Raw genomic sequence first — 17,218 nt, 5'->3', positions numbered from 1 at the left:
GCGCCTCGGCCCCCGTCCCGTCGCTGAGCCCCGCCCCTCGGCGCAAGTCTCGCGACATTTGCAGGGGAGGGCGGTGCGAGATGTGCGGCGGCTGTGTGGGCACCGAGTACCCCGAGCGGGTGAGGGCGGGCAAGGGGGGCACCGACACCGGCTCCGGTACCAGTCCTGGTCCCGGTCCGGGTCCCGGTCCCGGTCCTAGCCTGTGCTCCCGCCCTAGGGCACTACCTGCCTGGAGGGCGGATCTTTCCTCCTGAACTTCGTGGGGTGCGCGCAGTGCGGCCGCCGGGACTTCGTGCTGGTCAGCAACCGGGCCGAGGGCCTGCAGGACGGGGAGGAGATCGTCACCTATGACCGTGCGGTGGGGGGCACCGGGGGGGGGGGTGAGGGCCCGGGGGGCCTTGAGGGGGTGGGGGAGCTTTTGGGGTTCTTGAGGGAGGCTTGGGGTCCCTGAGGGGACCTTTGGGGTTTGGGACTCTTGAGGGCGATATTTGGGGGATCCCTGAGCCATTCCTGGAGCTTAGGGTTCGCTGAAGGTTGAGGGTCTTGAGGGCTGTGAGAGGTCGGGGGTCTGGGGGTGTTGAGTATTGGGGGAGACCGTGGGTCTTGAAGGTCTTGAGGGATGCTGAAGGCTCTGGGGGAGCTTTGGAGTCTGGAGCTTGGGCGATCTTGAGGGTTAGAGAGGGCTGGAGGGGACCCTTGGGATCTGGGGGTCTTGAAGGATGGGGGCACAGGTGGAGGCCTTGAAGGTTGAGGCCTGGGGGCAGAATTTGGATTCTGGGGGGTCTTGAGGGCTGGGAAGGACTCCTGGGGTGTGGGGGCTCTTGAGGGCTGGGGTGTGATGGGGTGGGGGGCTCAGAGGTCAAAGGAGGGAGAGGCCTAAGGGAGGATTAGTTTGAGTAGGGAAAATTTGGGGCCCCAATATTTAGGGGGGGTCCCTGAGGGTGGGAATGGCAGATGCCCTGGGAAGGGGTCTCAGGTCTTAGAGGGAGTATCAGGGAGCTGTTTATAGGCATTAATGGGGGGTGAGTTGCTGTGGGGGGAATTTTGGGGGCTTGATGCTGTAACGTCAGACTGGGACGTCTATGCCCTGAGAACGAGGACAAGCATGGAGGACTGGGGCTTGTCCCAAGAGATTGGGACTGGGGGGATACCCCAGGGACAGTGTCCATGTCCTCTCACCCCACTGTCCCCTGCCCCACAGACCTGTGCAAGAACTGCCACCACCTGATCGCACGCCATGAGTACACCTTCAGCGTGGTGGATGACTACCAGGTTTGTCTCTTGTCCCCCAAAAGCCCTTCCCAACTCTGTCTCTGGAATTCCAGACTCACCCTTCCACGGGCTGATTCCCACCTTCCCTGGGACAGAGCCTTGAAGGATTCAGAGCTCCATCCCTGTGTTCAGGGCTACCTGGAGACTCCCCAGCACTAGCCTGTGCCTTGTGGAGGAAGCCCAGCTCACCTGGCATGGGAATGTGGGTGATGGGAGGGGGCTGTGACCCCCATTCCTCATTCCTGGCACATCTCCTATGCAGCAAAGGGCTGGAAAAAGGGCTCAGGGGAGCCGGTGGGGCTGGAAACGAGATCCCCTGGCTCTGATTGCAATCGGGGATCGGGTACCAGACCTGGCTCGAGTTTCCCTGTGGGGGAGCAGGGCTGTGGCAGCCCCCCTTTTTCCAGCCCCTCCTTTTCCTTCCCCCAGGAATACACCATGCTGTGCCTGCTCTGTGGCCGTGCTGAGGATTCCATCAGCGTCCTGCCTGATGACCCTCGCCAGATGACCCCGCTGTTCTGATCCCCATGTGTATCCCAGGATGAGCTTCCAGGAGCTTTGGGAGATCCCTGGATCCCTGGCACTGTATTTCTGGGGACCACACAGTCCCTGACATGATTTGCCCTTCCAAACTTCCAGCCTGGATGCAGCCAACACCGGATGCTCCCATGTTTCTGGAGCCTTTTGGCTCTGACCCTGACTGCAAGGATGGGATGCAGTGCCGCAGTCCAAGCTCCTGTAGACTGAAGACATAAAAGGGTCCCCAAAACAGGATTCAAAGGGATTCCCACCCCATCCCAACTCAGGAGCCCTCGTATGTGGGGTAATAAATGTGATGTGTGACAGCTTGGTGGCACAGGCAAGAGTATTTTGGGAGTGGGCTTCACCCCCTGTAGTTGGTGAAGGGTGCTGGGGGCTGATGCAAGAGACTTTTTCCATCCCAGGAGCCTGTGGAATTCTTCCTTGGCCCTTCCCAGTGCTCTCCTAAACCCTGCAGAGAAAGGACTTGGATAATTTTCCCTTCCCACAGAGTTGGTGTGGGGTCACTTCGCCCTTCCCTGGGGTTTGGAACCTGGCCCTGCCCTGCTGGGAATTCCCTATTCCTGCGGGCGGGAAGGAGCTGGGTGTGGGAAATCACTGCCCTGGGGTGGATGAAATGTTCCTCTTGGCATGCAGCCCCAGCAACACCCATGGGGAACTGGGTGCAGCCTGCCTGGCACCCACCTATCCCTGAGCCTCCATTTCCTGGAACTGGCCTTTCAGGGCTGTGCCCTCCTTCCTGTTCCCGCCAAGAGCCCCTAAAAACCACATGTTCCCAAAAACCTCACGGATCCATTTACACTCCCAAAAACCACGTGGATCCAGGCACGCTCCCTGCGGCTCGTTTATTGCCACCAGCCCACGCCGCCCCGGCGGCTCCAACCCTCTGCCCCCATCAAGCCCCCTCCCCGTGGAGGTTTCAGAGGGGGCTGTCATTCTGCGGAGAGCTGGGGCCATCCCGGGGTGACACCGGAGCCAGGATCACACCAGAGCCAGGATCACACTGGAGCTAGGATTACTTGGCCAGCTTGAGGAGACGCTGGATGTCGGGCTCCAGTTGGGCCGTGGGCATACGGGGGCTGTAGCGCCGGAACGGTTCCCCCTCAGGCCCCACCAGGAACTTCTCAAAATTCCAGGAGATATCGGAGCGGTGCACAGGGCTCCAGACGACAAAGCGGGGCTCGGCCATCAGGTGTGCAGGCTCGTCGACCGGTGCGGGCAGGTGAGCCTTGAGGTAGGCGAACACGGGATGGGTGTCTCTCCCGTTCACCTGGCACTTCTGGAACAGGGTGAAGTTGGGCTCGAAGCCGCCCCCCGGCCGCACGTGCTTCAGGGTGTTGAGGATCTCCTCGTTGGTGCCGTTCTCCTGTGGCGGGGAAGGAGAAATCCAGAGCCCTGTGTTTCCCAGCTCCTCACCCCCTGCCTCGTGGCCCATAGGACTTACCTGGTATCCAAACTGGTTACAGGGGAAGCCCAGCACGACCAGCCGCCGGGGGTAGCGGGCTTGGAGCTGGTTGAGCTGGGTGTAATCCCGCACCGTGGTGCCTCAGAGCGAAGCCACGTTCTCGATCAGGACCACGCGGCCCCGGAAAACGCCAAAATCCACTTTTTCCCCCTGCAAGGAGGTGGCGCTCAGGTCATAGAAGGACTTGGCGATGGGGACGGTCATGGCTGCAGGCGTGCGGCTGCTTGTGCCCCGTGCCCTGCGCCGCCTCTTAAGGGCTTCCCGGTGCTCACGTCATGGTCCAAAGGTCTCCAGGCCCCGCCGCAGCTCAGGAGAAACCTGAGCCGCCCGTCCCACCCGTGGAAGGAGGAAGGTGGCACGGGGCCAAGGCGATGCTCTACCTGCCTCAATAATTCATGGCACGGCGCGCTGCGGCTGCTGATCCTGCTGCCTGCGGGATGTGGGATGCTCCCAGCCTGGCACGGCATGTTCCCGAGGGTTGGGAATGATGGTGAGAGTTGGGGAATAACGGGAGCCAGGGAGTAACAGGAATCTGGGAGCTGGGGCTCTGTGGGGCAGAGGAGGAGGGGACAAGTGTCCCAGTACTCCTCCTTGCCTGGTGCTGCCATGGCATCACCTCTGGGGCCTCCTGTGTTGCCCATCCCAGTGCCCACCAGTCCTAGGGCCCACTGGTCCCAGTACCAGCTCCACCCTTGGTGCTATCTGCTGTGGTGCCTACCATTGTCCTGTAGTGCCCATCCCAGTGCCTGGCAGCATCCTGGTGTCCACATAGATCCCAGTAGGTTCCACTATCTTAGTGCCCACCATCATCCCAGTAACCACCCACCCCAGCCCACCACCATCCCCGCTGCTGGCTCATCCCAGTGCCGCCACCAAGTTTTCCCACCCTGTTCTCTCAGGTGGGGCTGAGCTGGTAGCCTGGCAGGCTGTGGTGGTGGCCATGGGCATCATGCCCCATGTCCCTGTGCCCAGCCTGGAAAGGGGACACCATGCTGGCAGCCCCAGATCAACCTCAATTATTGATCACCGCTCGAGTGTCCATGCCCAGGCTGTGCCTGCTGCCATGGCTTCATGCCCACAGCCCCCCTGGAGCACACAGACCACCAACCCCTCCAGCATCACCTTTATTCTGCAAACCACTGTGTAAAACCGGGGGTCCCACGGGCACAGGGTGGCACAGGGTGGGCACACAGTGCCTGGACAGCCCCCACCCTACCCGCGAGCCGAGGAGGGCACAGGTGCCAGGATGGGGGGCCCCCTTGCCACATTCCCTGTCCCTGGGGGTGTCCTGTGTCGCTCCCCACTCTGTGGGGGCTGCCTCAATCCTGCCCCTACCGTGCCCCCTGACACAGCCTGGGGAGGAGGGGTCGGGGGGTCTCAGCCTTCAACACCAGCAGGTTTTGGGGGTGTCCTCGCTCCCCAGGGGCTGCTGCTCGTCCTCCTCCAGCCGGGCCAGGGTGGGGGCGCGGGGCAGCCCCCGCAGCTCGTCCAGCTCCTTGCGGTGCGCCTGCAGCACCAGCTCCGTCAGCCGTGTGAAGGACTGTGGGAGAGGGGTGGAGTGAACCTGGGGGACCCCTCCAGTACCCCCTGACCTCTCCAGGCCCCCAGACCAGCCCCAGCCCCCTCAGAACCCCCCAGTCCCTTCATACCTCCTTGATGTTGAGGTTGCTGCAGGCACTGGTCTCGTAGAAATCCATCCCGTATTCCCTGGCCAGCTGCAGCACCAGGGGTTTGGCAGGGAGGGGGGTAGCATGATTTGGGGGGAGGGGGGATTCAATACCCCTGCCCCCCCTCTCTGGAATGTGAACAGCCGGGCACGGACAGACAGGAGAGCTCTGGGGGGGCTGGCATAGGGGCACACCTGGGTTGGGTGGTGGGTGCATGGGGCCCTGGGAGGAGTGCTGGATGCTTTGGGGTTCAGAGGTCACTGGAAGGGATACTGGGAGGAATTGGGGGTTGTTGGACACCCTGGGGTAGCACTGGGCAGTAAGGGGGTTTCTTGGATGCTCTGGAGCTGCAGGGGGAGGTCAGTGGTCCCTGGGTTCAAACTGCAGGAGCATGAGGGGTCACTGCACACAGGTAGGGATGTTTGGGGGGGTCCCTGGATATGGGTAGGGCTGCAGGAAGGCTGTTGGGGTCCATGTGGAATGCAGGGGGGGCTTGTGGAGGGTCTGGCCATGCTGGGATTGTAGGGAGGTGCACTGGATACTTTGGGGGTCCCAAGAGGGACACTAAGGAGGTCACTGTGTGCTTCAGGGGTACAGGAGACCGTGCTGGAGGTGCAGGGAGAGCTTAGGGGTCTCTGAACATTTTGCAAGTGGGGAAGAGGGAGCCTTGGGGGTGCACAACCACTGCAGAGATGGAGGGGAAGAAGGTTCCCAGACACTGGGGGAGCTGGTTTTGGGGTGCAGACTGCAAGAGGATGGGGGGTCCCTGGTCATGCTGGGAGGGACTGGGGAGGCTTGAGGGTCCCAGATAGAGGTAGGGCTGCAGGAGGGCTGTTGGGGTCCCGAGTGCAGGGGGGGCTCAGGGAGAGGCTGGCCATGCTGGGGGTGCAGGAGGGGTCCTGCCCCCTGGGGGGGCACACAGCAGCCCCCGCTCACCTGCAGCCCTTGCTCTTTGGGCACTTGCCTCTTGTGCTCCTCGTCCGCCTTGTTCCCGATGAGGATTTTCTGGACGCCCTCGGGTGCATACTGGGCGGGGGAACCGTGTAAGGACCCCCCAACACACGGCTGGGGAACCCCCAGACCTCCCCTCGTGAACCCCCACCTCATCCACGTCGCTGGCCCACTTCACGATGTGCTGGTAGGAGCGCTCGCTGCTGATGTCGTACACCAGGAAAATGCCCTACAGGGGGTGGGGAGCGACTGTTGACACCCTAAAACTGTGCCTCAGTTTCCCCTCTCCTGTGTACCAGGACGGGGAGCCCCCATACCTGAGCCCGCCGGTAGTACTGCTTGGTGATGGTCTGGTACCGCTCCTGGCCGGCTGTGTCCCTGCCCAGGGACAGCGGGTCAGTGCCACCCTCATGGCATGAGTTTGGCAGGGCTCAGCCCTTACCTTGGGTGGGGGGAGCAGGACTCAGACCCCCCAAAATTTCTTCCCTCTTGCCCCCGGGATCCAGTGCTGCCACTCACCAGATCTGTATCCGCACCTTGATCCCATCCACCTCGATGGTCTTCATCTTGAAGTCGACACCTGGGATTGGAATGGGGTGTGGTGTCCTGGTGTCTCCCTTTCCAGGAGATGCTGTCACTGGGGGCCCTGTGGTTCCCTCACCCCTCCTGACCCACCCCACGCCCCACCCAGTGCCTGGCCTTGCAGGAGGCCCCGGTGCCAGGTGCTGAACCCGGTGCTCCCAGTTCCCTGGTGCTGAGACTGTCCAGTTCTCCCAGTTCCCCAGTGCTTCTCGGTGCCGTGGCTGCCCAATGCTCTCAGTTCCCGGCTGCATGCTGCTCCCGGTTCCCCTGTGCCAGAGGTGCCTGGTCCTCCCGGTCCTCCCATATCCAGGATTTCCTGGCTCCCCGATGCTCCCGGTTCCCTGGAGCCGCGGCACTCCAGAGCCCCCGGTTTCCCAGTTTCCCTATGCTGCAGCTTCCCGGTGGTCCCGGCTTGTGGATGCCCACAGTTTTACTGTTTCTCGATGCCCATTGCTTCCCGTTCCCCGGTGCGGCGACTCCCGATGCTCCCGGTTCCCCGGTGCCCACAGTTTTCCCTCTCCCCGGTGCCCGGTTTTCCCGCTCTCCGGTTACCTGTTTCCCCATGTTCCTAGTGTTGCAGCTCTCCAGTGCCCACGGTTAACCCTTTCCCCGTGCCCCCGGTTTTTTCCGTGCCCACCACTCCCCGGTGCCCCCGTTCCCAAGACTCCCTGGTGCCCTGGTTTCCCGTTTCCCCGATCCTGTGGTTTCCCAGCAGTTCCTCGGCAGTCCCGGTTCCCCGATGCCCACGGTTTTCCTGTTCCCTGGGTTCCCGTTTCTCGGTTGCTGCGCCTCCCGGTTCTCCAGTTTCCACGGTTTTCCCGCTCCCCGGTTGCCCATTTCCCCGTTTCCCCGGTGCTGCAGCTCCCCAGTACTCACGATTTCCTGGTGCCCACGGCTCCCCAGTTCCCCGGTTTCCCTTTTCCCCGGTAATGCGGCTCCCAGTGCTCCCGTTTACCCGGTGCTGCGCCTCCCCATTGCTCCCGATTCCTTGATGCTCCCGGTTTCACGTTTCCCCGGTCCCGCGGCTCCCCGTTTCCCCGGTGCTCCCGGTTCTCTGGCTTCCCGTTTCCACGGTGCTGCGGCTCCCAGTCTTCCCGGTTGCCCGGTTCCCCGATGTTCCCGTTTCCCCGGTGCTGCGCCTCCCCACTGCTCCCGCTTCCCCGATGCTCCCGGTTCCCCGTTTCCCCGCTCCCGCCGCCGCGGCCGCCGTGCGCTGCCGGTGCCGGTACCGATGGTGGAGATGTGGGCGGGGTGGAACTGGTTGTCGGTGAACCGGCAGAGCAGGCAGGTTTTGCCCACGCCCGAGTCCCCGAGCAGCAGCAACCGGAACAGCACGTCGTACTGCTTGGCCATGGCGGGCCCGGGCCGCCGCCGCCGCCGCCGCACCGGGGCCGCTTCGGGGCCGCGAGCTGCGCCGCCGCCGCTCCGGGCCGGGCTGGCACCGGGGGATGCACCGGGGCGGGGCGGGGCGGGGGCGGCGGCGGCGGGAGGGGGCACCGGGAGGGGAAACGAGGGGGGCGACACCGGGGATGGACCGGGGGATGCACCGGGGAGCGGGGAGGGAACACCGGGGATGCACCGGGAGATGCTGTGGGGAATTGGGCGGCGACGCGGGGGATGGACTGGGAGGAGAGCTGGGGAGAACGGGGGGATGGAGCCAGGAATGCACCGTAGGATTTGTTGGGGATGCTCTGGAAAACCGGAGGTGGGGGACAGGGGATGTAGCAGGGGGAGCAGCGGGGACTCTGGGGGATCTGGGAGCACCAGGGATGTACCCGGGATTGCTCTGGGGGCATCGGGAACGGGACAAAGGGGTGCAGCAGGGGACACTGCGGTGACACAGAGCTGCACCAGAGGGACTGCTGACACTTAGGAAGGATGGATGGCACCCAGCAGGACCTGGACAAGGGTGGGTTGTCCAGGTTGTCCTGTCCAGAGACAAGGTTCCTGTGGGAACTTGTGAGGGTAAACAAGGCCAAGGACAGGGTTGGCACATGGGTCAGGACAATTCCTGAGATAAGTGCAGGATGCAGGTGATGGGATGGAGAGCAGCCCAGATGAGAGGAATCTGGGGGGATGAGAGGCTGGATACGACCTGACAAGGTGTGCTGGCAGCCCTGGAAAGCCACCCGTGTCCTGGGCAGTGTCACTGGCAGCATGGGCAACAGGTGAGGGGGCATTGTCCTCCTTGGTCCCACTCAGGTGAAACCAACATGGAGCACAGTGTCCAGCCCTGGGGTCCTTGTCACGGGAAGGACAGGGAGGTGCTGGAGCATGTCCAGAGGAGGCCACAGAAATCCTCCAAGGGCTAAGAAGGGTGAGAGAGCTGGGATTGCTTGGCATGGAAAAGAGAAGGCTCCAGCGAGAGTTAGAGCCCTTGCCAGTTCCTCTGGGGGCTCCAAGAGAGGTGGAGAGGGACTTGGGATGAGGCCATGCAGTGACAGGACAAGGGGGAATGTCTCCAAAGTGGAAAATGGGAGGTGTAGATTGGATACTAGGAAGAAATTCTCTACAGTGAGGGTGCTGAGGCACTGGAGTGGATTTCCCAGAGAAGCTGTGGCTGCCCAGTCTCTGGAAGCGTCCAAGGCCAGGCTGGACAAGGCTTGGAGCAACCTGGTCTAGTGGAAGATCTCCCTGTCCACAGAACAGGGTGGACCTGGATGGGTTTTAAGGTTGTTATCAACCCAACCCGTGGGTTCCATGATGATGCAATAAATGACGTCACATCACGATGACGCAGCGGCCCCTGGAGTGGCTCCTCTGCGCACGCGCGCCGGGGCTGGGCGTGCCCAAGAAAGAAGGGGCGTGGTCACACGAGGAGAGGGCGTGGCCGTGTGTAGTGGGCGTGACCAGAAGCGCGGCCGCGCGTCCCCTCTCGGCCGCCGTCGCCCGCTGCCCCCGCGGCCGCAGCATGGCGGGAGCGGCCCCCGGCACCGGCGGGCGGCGGCGGCTGCAGGACGATGGGCTGCAGACCTGCACCTCCGTCGAGCAGGTGCCGGGGGGCTGCGCTGTGGGGCGTGGGGTGCCGGGGCCGTGGGGTGTGGGCTGCCAGGTGGGGCAGGGCTTTGGGGTGCCATGGAATGGGATTTGGAGTGCCGGGCTGCCGTGGGGCTGGGCTTTGGGGTGCCGTGGAGGTCGGGTTTAGGGTGCCGGGCTGTGCTGGGGCTGAGCTTTGGGGTGCCATGGAATGGGGTTTGGGGTGCCGGGCTGTGCTGGGGCTGGGCTTTTGGCTGCTCTGGGACGGGACTCAGGGGTGCCATGGCATTGAATGATCCCGATCCCAGTATCCCTACGCAACTATTTTTCCCACTCCCCCTGTGTCACCCAGCAGTGAGCAGTGTTTTGGGGGGCCCGGCGGTGCTGCCGCCCGCCAGCCACAGCAGCTTCCACAGTACACGTCCCCCAGAACCACCTGGGGGAGGATGAGGAGTTCTGGGACAGCCAGACTCTCCCCTCTGTCCCTCTATCCTGACCCAGCCCCTGGCAGCTCCCCTGGGTGCTGGGACGGGGTAAAAAGTGACTCCGGGTTTCCCAATCCATGGGGTTCTTCTTGCTCAATTGTGCCCTGGCAGGACGCAGTGCCATGAATGCAGGTCCCCGTGTGGCCCCTCCTCACTCCTGCGGCTGATCCTGGGGTATTTCCTTGAGGATTACCGTGGCTTAGAGTGTCCAAGTCCCCAGTTATCCCAGCGTGCGCGGGAGGAGAGTGTTTTCTATGACACTGCTGAGCTAAACTCAAGCTGGATTTGTAAAGCAGCATGGGATGGTGTTGGATTCTGGCATAATTTGGGGCACAAAGCTCCTGGGAATTCCTACTTTGGTTTTACTGGGTGAGATGGGGCTGTGAATCAGATAAACCCCTGGGATGGGGTAGGAGTTGTGGGGCTCAGTGGGGATCATGTTTGGGACATGCAAAACCTCTTCCCAGAGCTCACTATAGTCTTTATTCCCATTTTTCCTGACAAGTCCAAGGTGGAGGACATCGTGCAGGAGGTCTATGATGCCTACAAGACAAACCATCACTCCTCACAGTGAGTATCAAAACTCCCAATAACCATAAATAACTCCCATCCCAAAAGACCCACTGACCCCAGTGGGTGCTGCAGGAGGATTCTGCCCCTCCTGCCACTGTCCCCCTGCTTTTTAAGGCCACCCTGCCTGCTCATCCTGTCCTCTCTGTATTCCAGGTACGTCCTGCAGCGGGAGAAGCACTTCCATTACCTGAAGAGAGGTCTCCGGCAGCTCACTGAAGCCTATGAGGTACCGGGAATGCCGGATGTGCCACCTGGAGCCACTGCCTGGGGTGCTCCCCTCGGCCTCGGGCTGTCACCAGGGCTGTTTGTTGCCGGGGGTTTGCCAGCCCCAGGGTGGACACAGCATTCCCTGTGTGCCCACGCTCATCCCAGCGATGCTCTGGGGGCTCTCCTGGCTGTCTCCTCACTCCTGCCTGCTCCTGCCATGTCCGGTGCCATTCCCTCACTGTCCCCTCTGTCCCTGCAGTGTCTGGATGCCAGCCGCCCCTGGCTCTGCTACTGGATCCTGCACAGCCTGGAGCTGCTGGATGAGCCCATTCCCGATTCGGTGGCCTCTGAGTGAGTGGGGAGTGCTGGGGGGACCCCACCATGGCCGCTGTCGCTGCTGGCCACCCGCGTGACTCCGGAGGTGCCACCTCCCGCTGTCCCCAGAGCAAAGGAGTGCTTTGTCTCCCTGCCACCGTCAATGCCGCCCATTCTTCCGGCGGCTTCCTCGTGACGATGGAGACGGGAGGGTGACACCCCCGGCTTCGACCTCGGGGGGATTCACGAGGCCGGGAGGGGATGTGCCGCCCCAGCGGGGTGACACAGGCGGCGCTGAGCCCCTTCCCCACCTTCCCGCAGTGTCTGCCAATTCCTGAGGCGCTGCCAGAGCCCCCAGGGTGGATTTGGGGGGGGTCCCGGCCAGCACCCCCACCTCGCCCCCACCTATGCCGCCGTCAACGCGCTCTGCATCATCGGCACCGAGGAGGCCTTCGGCGTCATCGACAGGTCCGGGGCCGGGAGGAGCTGGGTGGGAGCTGGGCTGTGTGTCCCCCCTCTCACAGCCCCTGGCTCCTGCAGGAAGAAGCTCTTGGAGTACCTGTACTCGCTGAAGCAGCCGGATGGCTCCTTCCTCATGCACGTGGGTGGAGAGGTGGATGTCAGGTGGGTGAGGGCTGCATGGGAAGGCTGGTTTGGAGGGAGAGCTGGGCATTTTGGGAAGCCAGTGCTGGAAGCAGGTGCTGTGGTGGGGAGCTGGTGCCATTCTGGGGATTCAGTGCTGGGAGCTGGTGATGTTTGGGAGTCAGTATGATTTTGGGGAGCTGGTGCTATGGTGGGGAGCCACTGCTTATTTGGGGTACAGTTCTGGGCAGTCAGTGCTACTTTTGGGGAGCAAATGCTTGGAGCTAGTGCCATTCTGAGGAGCCAGTGCCATGGCAGGGTGCAGTTTTGTGGACCTAGTTGAGTTTTGTGGAGCTGGTGGTGTTTTGGGGTGCGGCTGGTGTCACACTGGTGTCACACAGTGCTGTTCGGGGGAGCTGGTACCGTGGTGGAGAGCCAGTGCCATGGGGAGGTGTAGTTTTGGGGAGCCAATGCTGTTTTGGAGTGTTGGTGCCATGGCAGGGGACTGGTGACACAAACTACTGCCATGGCAGGGCGCCATCACACGGAGCCAGTGCTGGATCAGGGACTTTGTGCCGTTTTGGGGAGCCAGTGTAATTTTAGGGAGCTGGTGCCACTTTGGTGTTCCAGTGCCGCATCCCTGAGCACCCATCTCCTGAATCTCTGGGCACCCTTTTCCCGCAGGAGCGCCTACTGCGCCGCTTCAGTGGCCTCGCTGACCAACATCCTGACACCTGCACTCTTCGCTGGGACGGCCGAGTGGATTGCCAGGTGAGATCTGGGGACAGGTGGGGGACAGGCGATGACATTCCTGGTGTCCCTGCCGCCCTGACCCTGCTCCCACAGGTGCCAGAACTGGGAGGGTGGGATCGGCGGCGTGCCAGGCATGGAGGCGCACGGCGGCTACACTTTCTGCGGTGTGGCTGCGCTGGTCATCCTCAAGCAGGAACATCTGCTGAACCTCCGGAGCCTGCTGGTGAGTGACCCCTCTTTGGATGCTGGGGCTCTCATCCTGCTGGGGAGCTTTGGTCCCACACTGGTTCCCATCGCCCTGCAGCGCTGGGTGACCGGGCGGCAGATGCGCTTCGAGGGCGGATTCCAGGGCCGCTGCAACAAGCTGGTGGATGGGTGCTACTCTTTTTGGCAAGCTGGGCTCCTGCCCCTGCTCCATCGGGCACTCCATGCCAGGGGTGAGTTGCCACAGGCTTCCTCTGTCCCCAGAATGGCATCTGGAGGGATTTGACACCTTCTGTGGTGTTCCTCCTCTGGGTTTCTCTTCCAGGCGATCCGGCGCTGAGCATGGCACACTGGATGTTCGACCAGCTGGCGCTGCAGGAATACATTCTCCTGTGCTGCCAGTGCCCAGCTGGTGGGCTGCTGGATAAGCCAGGAAAGTGAGTGTGGGGGGAAACACAGGGCTGCCTGGCACCAGGGATGCCCAGATGCCCCCTCAGCATTCCAGCATCTCTTTGCATGCAGATCCCGGGATTTCTACCACACCTGCTACTGCCTGAGTGGGTTGGCCATTGCACAGCACTTTGGAAGTGGAGATCTCCACAATGAGGTGGTCCTGGGTATCCCTGAGAATTCCCTGGTAAGTGCTGGGCATTGCTGGGGAGGGCAGGGAAGGGCTTCCAGCGTGCCACAGCACTGAGAAAGGCAGATCCAATGGCAGTGAAGAGTTGGGCTTCAGCCTGGAGAAGAGGAGGCTTCAGGGAGAGCTTAGAGATGCTTGAAGGGCTAAGGAGCAAGGAAGCTGGAGTCAGGCTTTGGAAAAGGGCTTGGAGTGATAGGACAAGGGGGAATGGCTCCAAACTGGAAAAGGGGAATTTTAGATGGGAAATGCTTCCCTGTGAGGGTGCTGAGGCCTTGGCACAGGCTGCCCAGAGAAGCTGTGGCTGCCCCATTTCTCTAAGTGTCCAAGGCCAGGTTGAACCAGGCTTGGAGCAACCTGGGATGGTAGAGATTCCCCGTGCACAGTGGGCTGGACTAGGTGATCCTTAAGGTGCCTTCCCACCCAAACCATTCCAGGACTCCGTGATTAACATCCTCCATCCCTCTCTCTCCAACAGCAGGCCACGCACCCTGTCTACAACATTGCCCCGGAGAAGGTGGCGAGGGCGGTGATGCACTTCCTGCAGTATCCCGTGCCCAGCCTGGATCCGGCACCCGCTGCCCAGTAGGGGGGTCCTGCTGCTGGCTCGGGGTGCGGAGCCCCGGCAGCGAGCGGCACAGCCCAGCCCATCCCATCCCATCCCCACGGTGGCCTGGCCAGGCAGAGCACGGTGCTCAGGGTGCTAGCAATACCAAAATCCAGCCTGCTCCAGGCCAGGTGTCCTGCTGCCATCCTGGCCAGAGCCCAGGTGGGACACGGGCTCTGGCAGAGCTTTTTGGCATCAATAAACCAGAAGTCACACCCGCCATGTGCTGGTGGCCCCGGGGATGCGGGGCAGGAGGTGATGCCATGTCTGGATCCGGTGGCACCAACTTCCCCCATTCCAAGAACACACGGTAACCACGGGGGAGGATAAAATAAGTGGAATTTTGGCTTTTTTTGTTTATTATTTATAGTCTTATAGTAAAGGGAAGCCTTAACTTGCAAGACAACTCTGGGCAGTATGTACAACATACCTTAGATCCATGGAATGGCATCAAAATGGGGGGAAAAGGGGCACCTACGGGGCGGGGACGGGCCACTGGAGTTTGGAAAATGCCACGGAGGTTGGGAAGGGTCAAGGGAGGGAAGGAGGAGGAGGAGAGTGGGGAAGGAGCCCCCAAGCCTGGCTCTGTGCTCCGCCGACTCGGGCAGGTGGAGTAGCACACGGAGAAAATAAATAGGGAGATCCCCCCCCCAGTGCTTGCTCCTTTCTGGGGGGGGCTGCCTGGCTCCTCCCCGTTCTGGACTGCACTGGTCCCCGGGTATAAATAGAAATGCTCCTATAAAACCAGGAGGGAAGGGGAGGGGGGTCGCTAGCGGAGGGGAGTTGGCGGGGGAGTCTCCCTGACCCCCCCAAGTCTTTCTGCTCGGCCTGGCCGGCTCCCCCCGGGGCCGGCGTGGTGGGAGCAGGGAAGGGGCCGGGGAGGGCTGGGAAGCTGCAGTCCAAGAGCTTCTAGGAGCGGAGGGAGCGAGTCCTGCCGCGGGCCGGGGGGCGGCGGAGGGGCCTAACTGGCCTCCATGCGCAGCTTCTTCCTGTTCTGCGGCTCCTCGGGCTCCGAGTCGGAGCTGGAGTCGGAGCCACCGTCGAAGGCGGAGATGGCACTGCCCTTGGGGTTGGTGTAGAGGCTGTTGTCCGCGGGATAGCTGGCCTGGAGCTGGGCGCTGGCTCGGGCCTTCTCCAGCGCACGCACTGTGAGGGACAGCACTGTGTCACCCCCGGCCTGGCCCTGCCTGCAACCCAGCTCCCGACATGCCCCAGCTCCCACCGGATCCCGAACTCTTCTGGACCCCAGATCCTGCCAGACCCCAGCTCCCACTGAATTCTGCACCCTACCAAACTCTGGTCCTGCCAGACCCCAGCTCCCACTGAATTCTGCACCCTACTAAACTCTGGTCCTGCCAGACCTCAGCTCCCACCAGATCCCAACTCCCAGTGGATCTCAGCTTCCACCAGATCGTGAATTCTGATGGATCATATCTCTTACCAGACCCCAGCTCCCACTGGATCTTAGATCCCAAATTCTCCTGGCTCCCAAGGCCTGCCAGGCCCCAGCTCCTGGATCTCAGACCCTGCCAGCCCCCATCTCCAGCCAGATCTCAGCTACCACCTTGCTGCTCCAGCAGTGCATTCTGCCGCTTGAGGTCGTCGATGTCCTGCTGGTGTGTGTGGTTTTTCCGGCGCATGTACTGGATGTACTCTGTGGCTTTGTCCAGGATTTGGGCCCGGGATGCCTGTTGCAATAGTGGGAAAAGCCAGAGGCAAGATAAAGACCTAGTCCAGGGGGGAAAACTGGAATTTTACCTGCCTCACCCCACCCTGGCTCTAGTCCTCACTGGGGACTCCCATGGCACAAGAGAACCTGAGGATTGTCCCAAATCGAGGAGCCTGGACCACAGGTGGGTGCTGTCCGTGCCCCCAGCACGCTCCATAAACTCACCTTCTCTCCTTGGAGCGAGGGCACGGAGTCCCGCAGGCTGTGGAAGCTGTCCTTGATGTGGTCCCTGCGCTTGCGCTCCAGCGCATTGTGATGAGCCCGTTTGTCGGCCTGGGATGGGGGGCACAGGGGTGGCACCGGGAGGAGGCCACCACCTGCACCCCCAAAATTCCCTCTGGGAATCGCTGTGGGAGCTCAGCTGAGCCTCCAGGGCGGCTCCGTGGCTGTGACGCCTCCGGCTGGGCCGCGAGGGCGTGGGAAGGAGGCGGCTCCCGGTGCTTTCGGTTTCCCCAGCTTCCTGCTGCCAGGGCAGCTCCGGCCCCGGGGCGGGGGGTACAGCACTTTCCCCCTGGAACACCGTCACCTCCTCCCCAGGTCACCTCCTCCCCTGCCCCCCAACCAACCAGGCACAACTCCCCCATGCCCTCTGTCCACCCCTGGTGTTGTTCCCCCTGTGCCCCCCAAACGTAGCCCCACCCCCCAAATGACTCGGCCCCACACGTAACGCCCCCCGAACACCCCCCCTTCCCCCAGAAACCTCCCACTCCCCCTCCCGTAAAGCGCCCCGGATCCTCTTCCACATAACCCCAAGCCTCACTGGTGTCCCCCCCCCAATAGGACCCCCAGCCCCACAGGACACCCCCAAACCCAGCTGCCCCCCCAAAAGACATGACTCCGTAGATCCCCTTCTGTGTCACAGCCCCCAACCCAAATAAGACCACCCAGCCCAGAGGTGTCACCTCCCCAAGCCCAACCCTCCTCCCCAAAAGCCCCCCAGCCCTACTGGTGTCCCCCCATTCCAAGAATCCCATCCCCACAGGACACCCCCCCAAGCCCAGGTTTCTCCCTCAAGGCCCCCATCCCCACAGATCCCTCTCCATGTCTCAGCCCCCCCCCAGAAGACCCCAGCCCCAAAGGTGTGTTCCCCAACCCCACTGGTGTCCCCGTCAGCAGCCCCAATCCCACCGATGTCCCCCCAAAACCCCGATCCCCACAGGACACGCCCAACACCCCTATCTCCCGCAGGATCCCCGTTCCCCCCGTCCCCTTCCATGTCACCCCCTCCCCAAATCCCGCCCCCCTCACACCCCCGCCCACGTGCTCCCGATCCCGGGGGCGCCGGGGGGCGACCCCCAGCGACCTACCGCGGACTGAAACCTCGGCTGCTCCTCCTGAGGAGCCCCGACCCGGGCAAGGAGGAAGAGGAAGAAGATGGTGGGGGGGGGCGCCGCCATATGAAGGAAGAACACACACAAACCAAACATTACCACATTCTCAGAGCTCCTGAGGTAGGGAAGAGCCACGGGTGGTTATCCCAGGGATTGTCTCGGGGTTGGGGGCGCAACTCACGTCGCTCTCCACCTCGATGTCATCGTTGTCGCTCATCGCTCCCGCCCGGGTGAAGCCGCGGGCCGGGCCGCGCCGCCACAACAACAGCCCGCACCGCGCATGCGCGGAAGTCGGGGGGGCAATGATGGCGCCGGGCGACGCGAACGGTTGCGGGAGTTGTG

The 17,218-nt window shown here is 62.5% G+C and overlaps 5 protein-coding genes across 7 annotated transcripts; 2 read left to right on the top strand and 3 right to left on the bottom strand.

Moving 5' to 3' along the window:
* The first annotated feature begins 42 nt into the window (after positions 1-42).
* On the top strand, positions 43-2,117 carry CHURC1 (churchill domain containing 1). Its single transcript, XM_063158444.1, has 4 exons — positions 43-119; positions 218-353; positions 1,202-1,272; positions 1,702-2,117. The coding sequence occupies exons 1-4, from the start codon at positions 81-83 to the stop codon at positions 1,792-1,794; spliced, it is 339 nt and encodes a 112-aa protein (XP_063014514.1). The 5' UTR covers positions 43-80; the 3' UTR covers positions 1,795-2,117.
* Positions 2,118-2,632: 515 nt separating this feature from the next.
* GPX2 (glutathione peroxidase 2) lies at positions 2,633-3,641 on the bottom strand. Its single transcript, XM_063158443.1, has 2 exons — positions 3,257-3,641; positions 2,633-3,178 (listed from the first exon to the last, which is right to left on the bottom strand). The coding sequence occupies exons 1-2, from the start codon at positions 3,479-3,481 to the stop codon at positions 2,828-2,830; spliced, it is 576 nt and encodes a 191-aa protein (XP_063014513.1). The 5' UTR covers positions 3,482-3,641; the 3' UTR covers positions 2,633-2,827.
* Positions 3,642-3,687: 46 nt separating this feature from the next.
* Positions 3,688-7,877, bottom strand: RAB15 (RAB15, member RAS oncogene family). Of its 3 annotated transcripts, XM_063158441.1 has the most exons (8): positions 7,707-7,877; positions 6,415-6,475; positions 6,213-6,273; positions 6,047-6,124; positions 5,881-5,970; positions 4,927-4,992; positions 4,613-4,817; positions 3,688-3,824 (listed from the first exon to the last, which is right to left on the bottom strand). In XM_063158441.1, exons 1-7 carry the CDS (start codon positions 7,828-7,830, stop codon positions 4,662-4,664), a joined length of 636 nt encoding a protein of 211 aa, XP_063014511.1. In that variant the 5' UTR covers positions 7,831-7,877; the 3' UTR covers positions 3,688-3,824; positions 4,613-4,661. The 3 variants fall into 3 exon arrangements, with proteins under 3 accessions (XP_063014511.1, XP_063014510.1, XP_063014512.1); XM_063158440.1 differs by lacking the exon at positions 3,688-3,824 and having other exon boundaries at positions 4,388-4,817; XM_063158442.1 differs by lacking the exons at positions 3,688-3,824; positions 7,707-7,877 and adding an exon at positions 7,433-7,615 and having other exon boundaries at positions 4,388-4,817.
* Positions 7,878-9,122: 1,245 nt separating this feature from the next.
* FNTB (farnesyltransferase, CAAX box, beta) lies at positions 9,123-14,162 on the top strand. The gene is made up of 12 exons (XM_063158438.1): positions 9,123-9,149; positions 10,444-10,508; positions 10,665-10,737; positions 10,978-11,069; positions 11,355-11,501; positions 11,574-11,657; positions 12,300-12,386; positions 12,462-12,591; positions 12,673-12,805; positions 12,898-13,009; positions 13,095-13,209; positions 13,688-14,162. Exons 1-12 carry the CDS (start codon positions 9,138-9,140, stop codon positions 13,796-13,798), a joined length of 1,161 nt encoding a protein of 386 aa, XP_063014508.1. The 5' UTR covers positions 9,123-9,137; the 3' UTR covers positions 13,799-14,162.
* Positions 14,139-17,171, bottom strand: MAX (MYC associated factor X). Its single transcript, XM_063158439.1, has 5 exons — positions 17,058-17,171; positions 16,853-16,879; positions 15,711-15,818; positions 15,381-15,504; positions 14,139-14,962 (listed from the first exon to the last, which is right to left on the bottom strand). The coding sequence occupies exons 1-5, from the start codon at positions 17,091-17,093 to the stop codon at positions 14,778-14,780; spliced, it is 480 nt and encodes a 159-aa protein (XP_063014509.1). The 5' UTR covers positions 17,094-17,171; the 3' UTR covers positions 14,139-14,777.
* Between the last annotated feature and the right edge of the window lie 47 nt (positions 17,172-17,218).

This window comes from Melospiza melodia, chromosome 6 (assembly GCF_035770615.1).
Source record: "Melospiza melodia melodia isolate bMelMel2 chromosome 6, bMelMel2.pri, whole genome shotgun sequence".
Taxonomy (NCBI): domain Eukaryota; kingdom Metazoa; phylum Chordata; class Aves; order Passeriformes; family Passerellidae; genus Melospiza; species Melospiza melodia.
The sequence above is the reverse complement of the archived record's forward strand: the minus strand, read 5'-3'. Positions and strand labels throughout refer to the sequence as shown.

Excerpts from the sequence above, each read along its gene's own strand:
- CHURC1 (XM_063158444.1), top strand. The coding sequence starts at position 81 with ATGTGCGGCGGCTGTGTGGGCACCGAGTACCCCGAGCGG. Across the intron at positions 120-217 it reads GCACCGAGTACCCCGAGCGG|GGCACTACCTGCCTGGAGGG; the intron begins GTGAGGGCGGGC and ends CTCCCGCCCTAG. Across the intron at positions 354-1,201 it reads GGAGATCGTCACCTATGACC|ACCTGTGCAAGAACTGCCAC; the intron begins GTGCGGTGGGGG and ends CCTGCCCCACAG.
- RAB15 (XM_063158441.1), bottom strand. The coding sequence starts at position 7,830 with ATGGCCAAGCAGTACGACGTGCTGTTCCGGTTGCTGCTGCTCGGGGAC. Across the intron at positions 6,476-7,706 it reads CGCCCACATCTCCACCATCG|GTGTCGACTTCAAGATGAAG; the intron begins GTACCGGCACCG and ends TTCCAATCCCAG. Across the intron at positions 4,993-5,880 it reads CCAAAGAGCAAGGGCTGCAG|CTGGCCAGGGAATACGGGAT; the intron begins GTGAGCGGGGGC and ends CTGGTGCTGCAG.
- FNTB (XM_063158438.1), top strand. Across the intron at positions 10,738-10,977 it reads AGCTCACTGAAGCCTATGAG|TGTCTGGATGCCAGCCGCCC; the intron begins GTACCGGGAATG and ends CTGTCCCTGCAG. Across the intron at positions 13,010-13,094 it reads CTGCTGGATAAGCCAGGAAA|ATCCCGGGATTTCTACCACA; the intron begins GTGAGTGTGGGG and ends CTTTGCATGCAG.
- MAX (XM_063158439.1), bottom strand. The coding sequence starts at position 17,093 with ATGAGCGACAACGATGACATCGAGGTGGAGAGCGAC. Across the intron at positions 16,880-17,057 it reads ACATCGAGGTGGAGAGCGAC|GAGGAGCAGCCGAGGTTTCA; the intron begins GTGAGTTGCGCC and ends GGGGCTCCTCAG. Across the intron at positions 15,505-15,710 it reads CCTCGCTCCAAGGAGAGAAG|GCATCCCGGGCCCAAATCCT; the intron begins GTGAGTTTATGG and ends CTATTGCAACAG.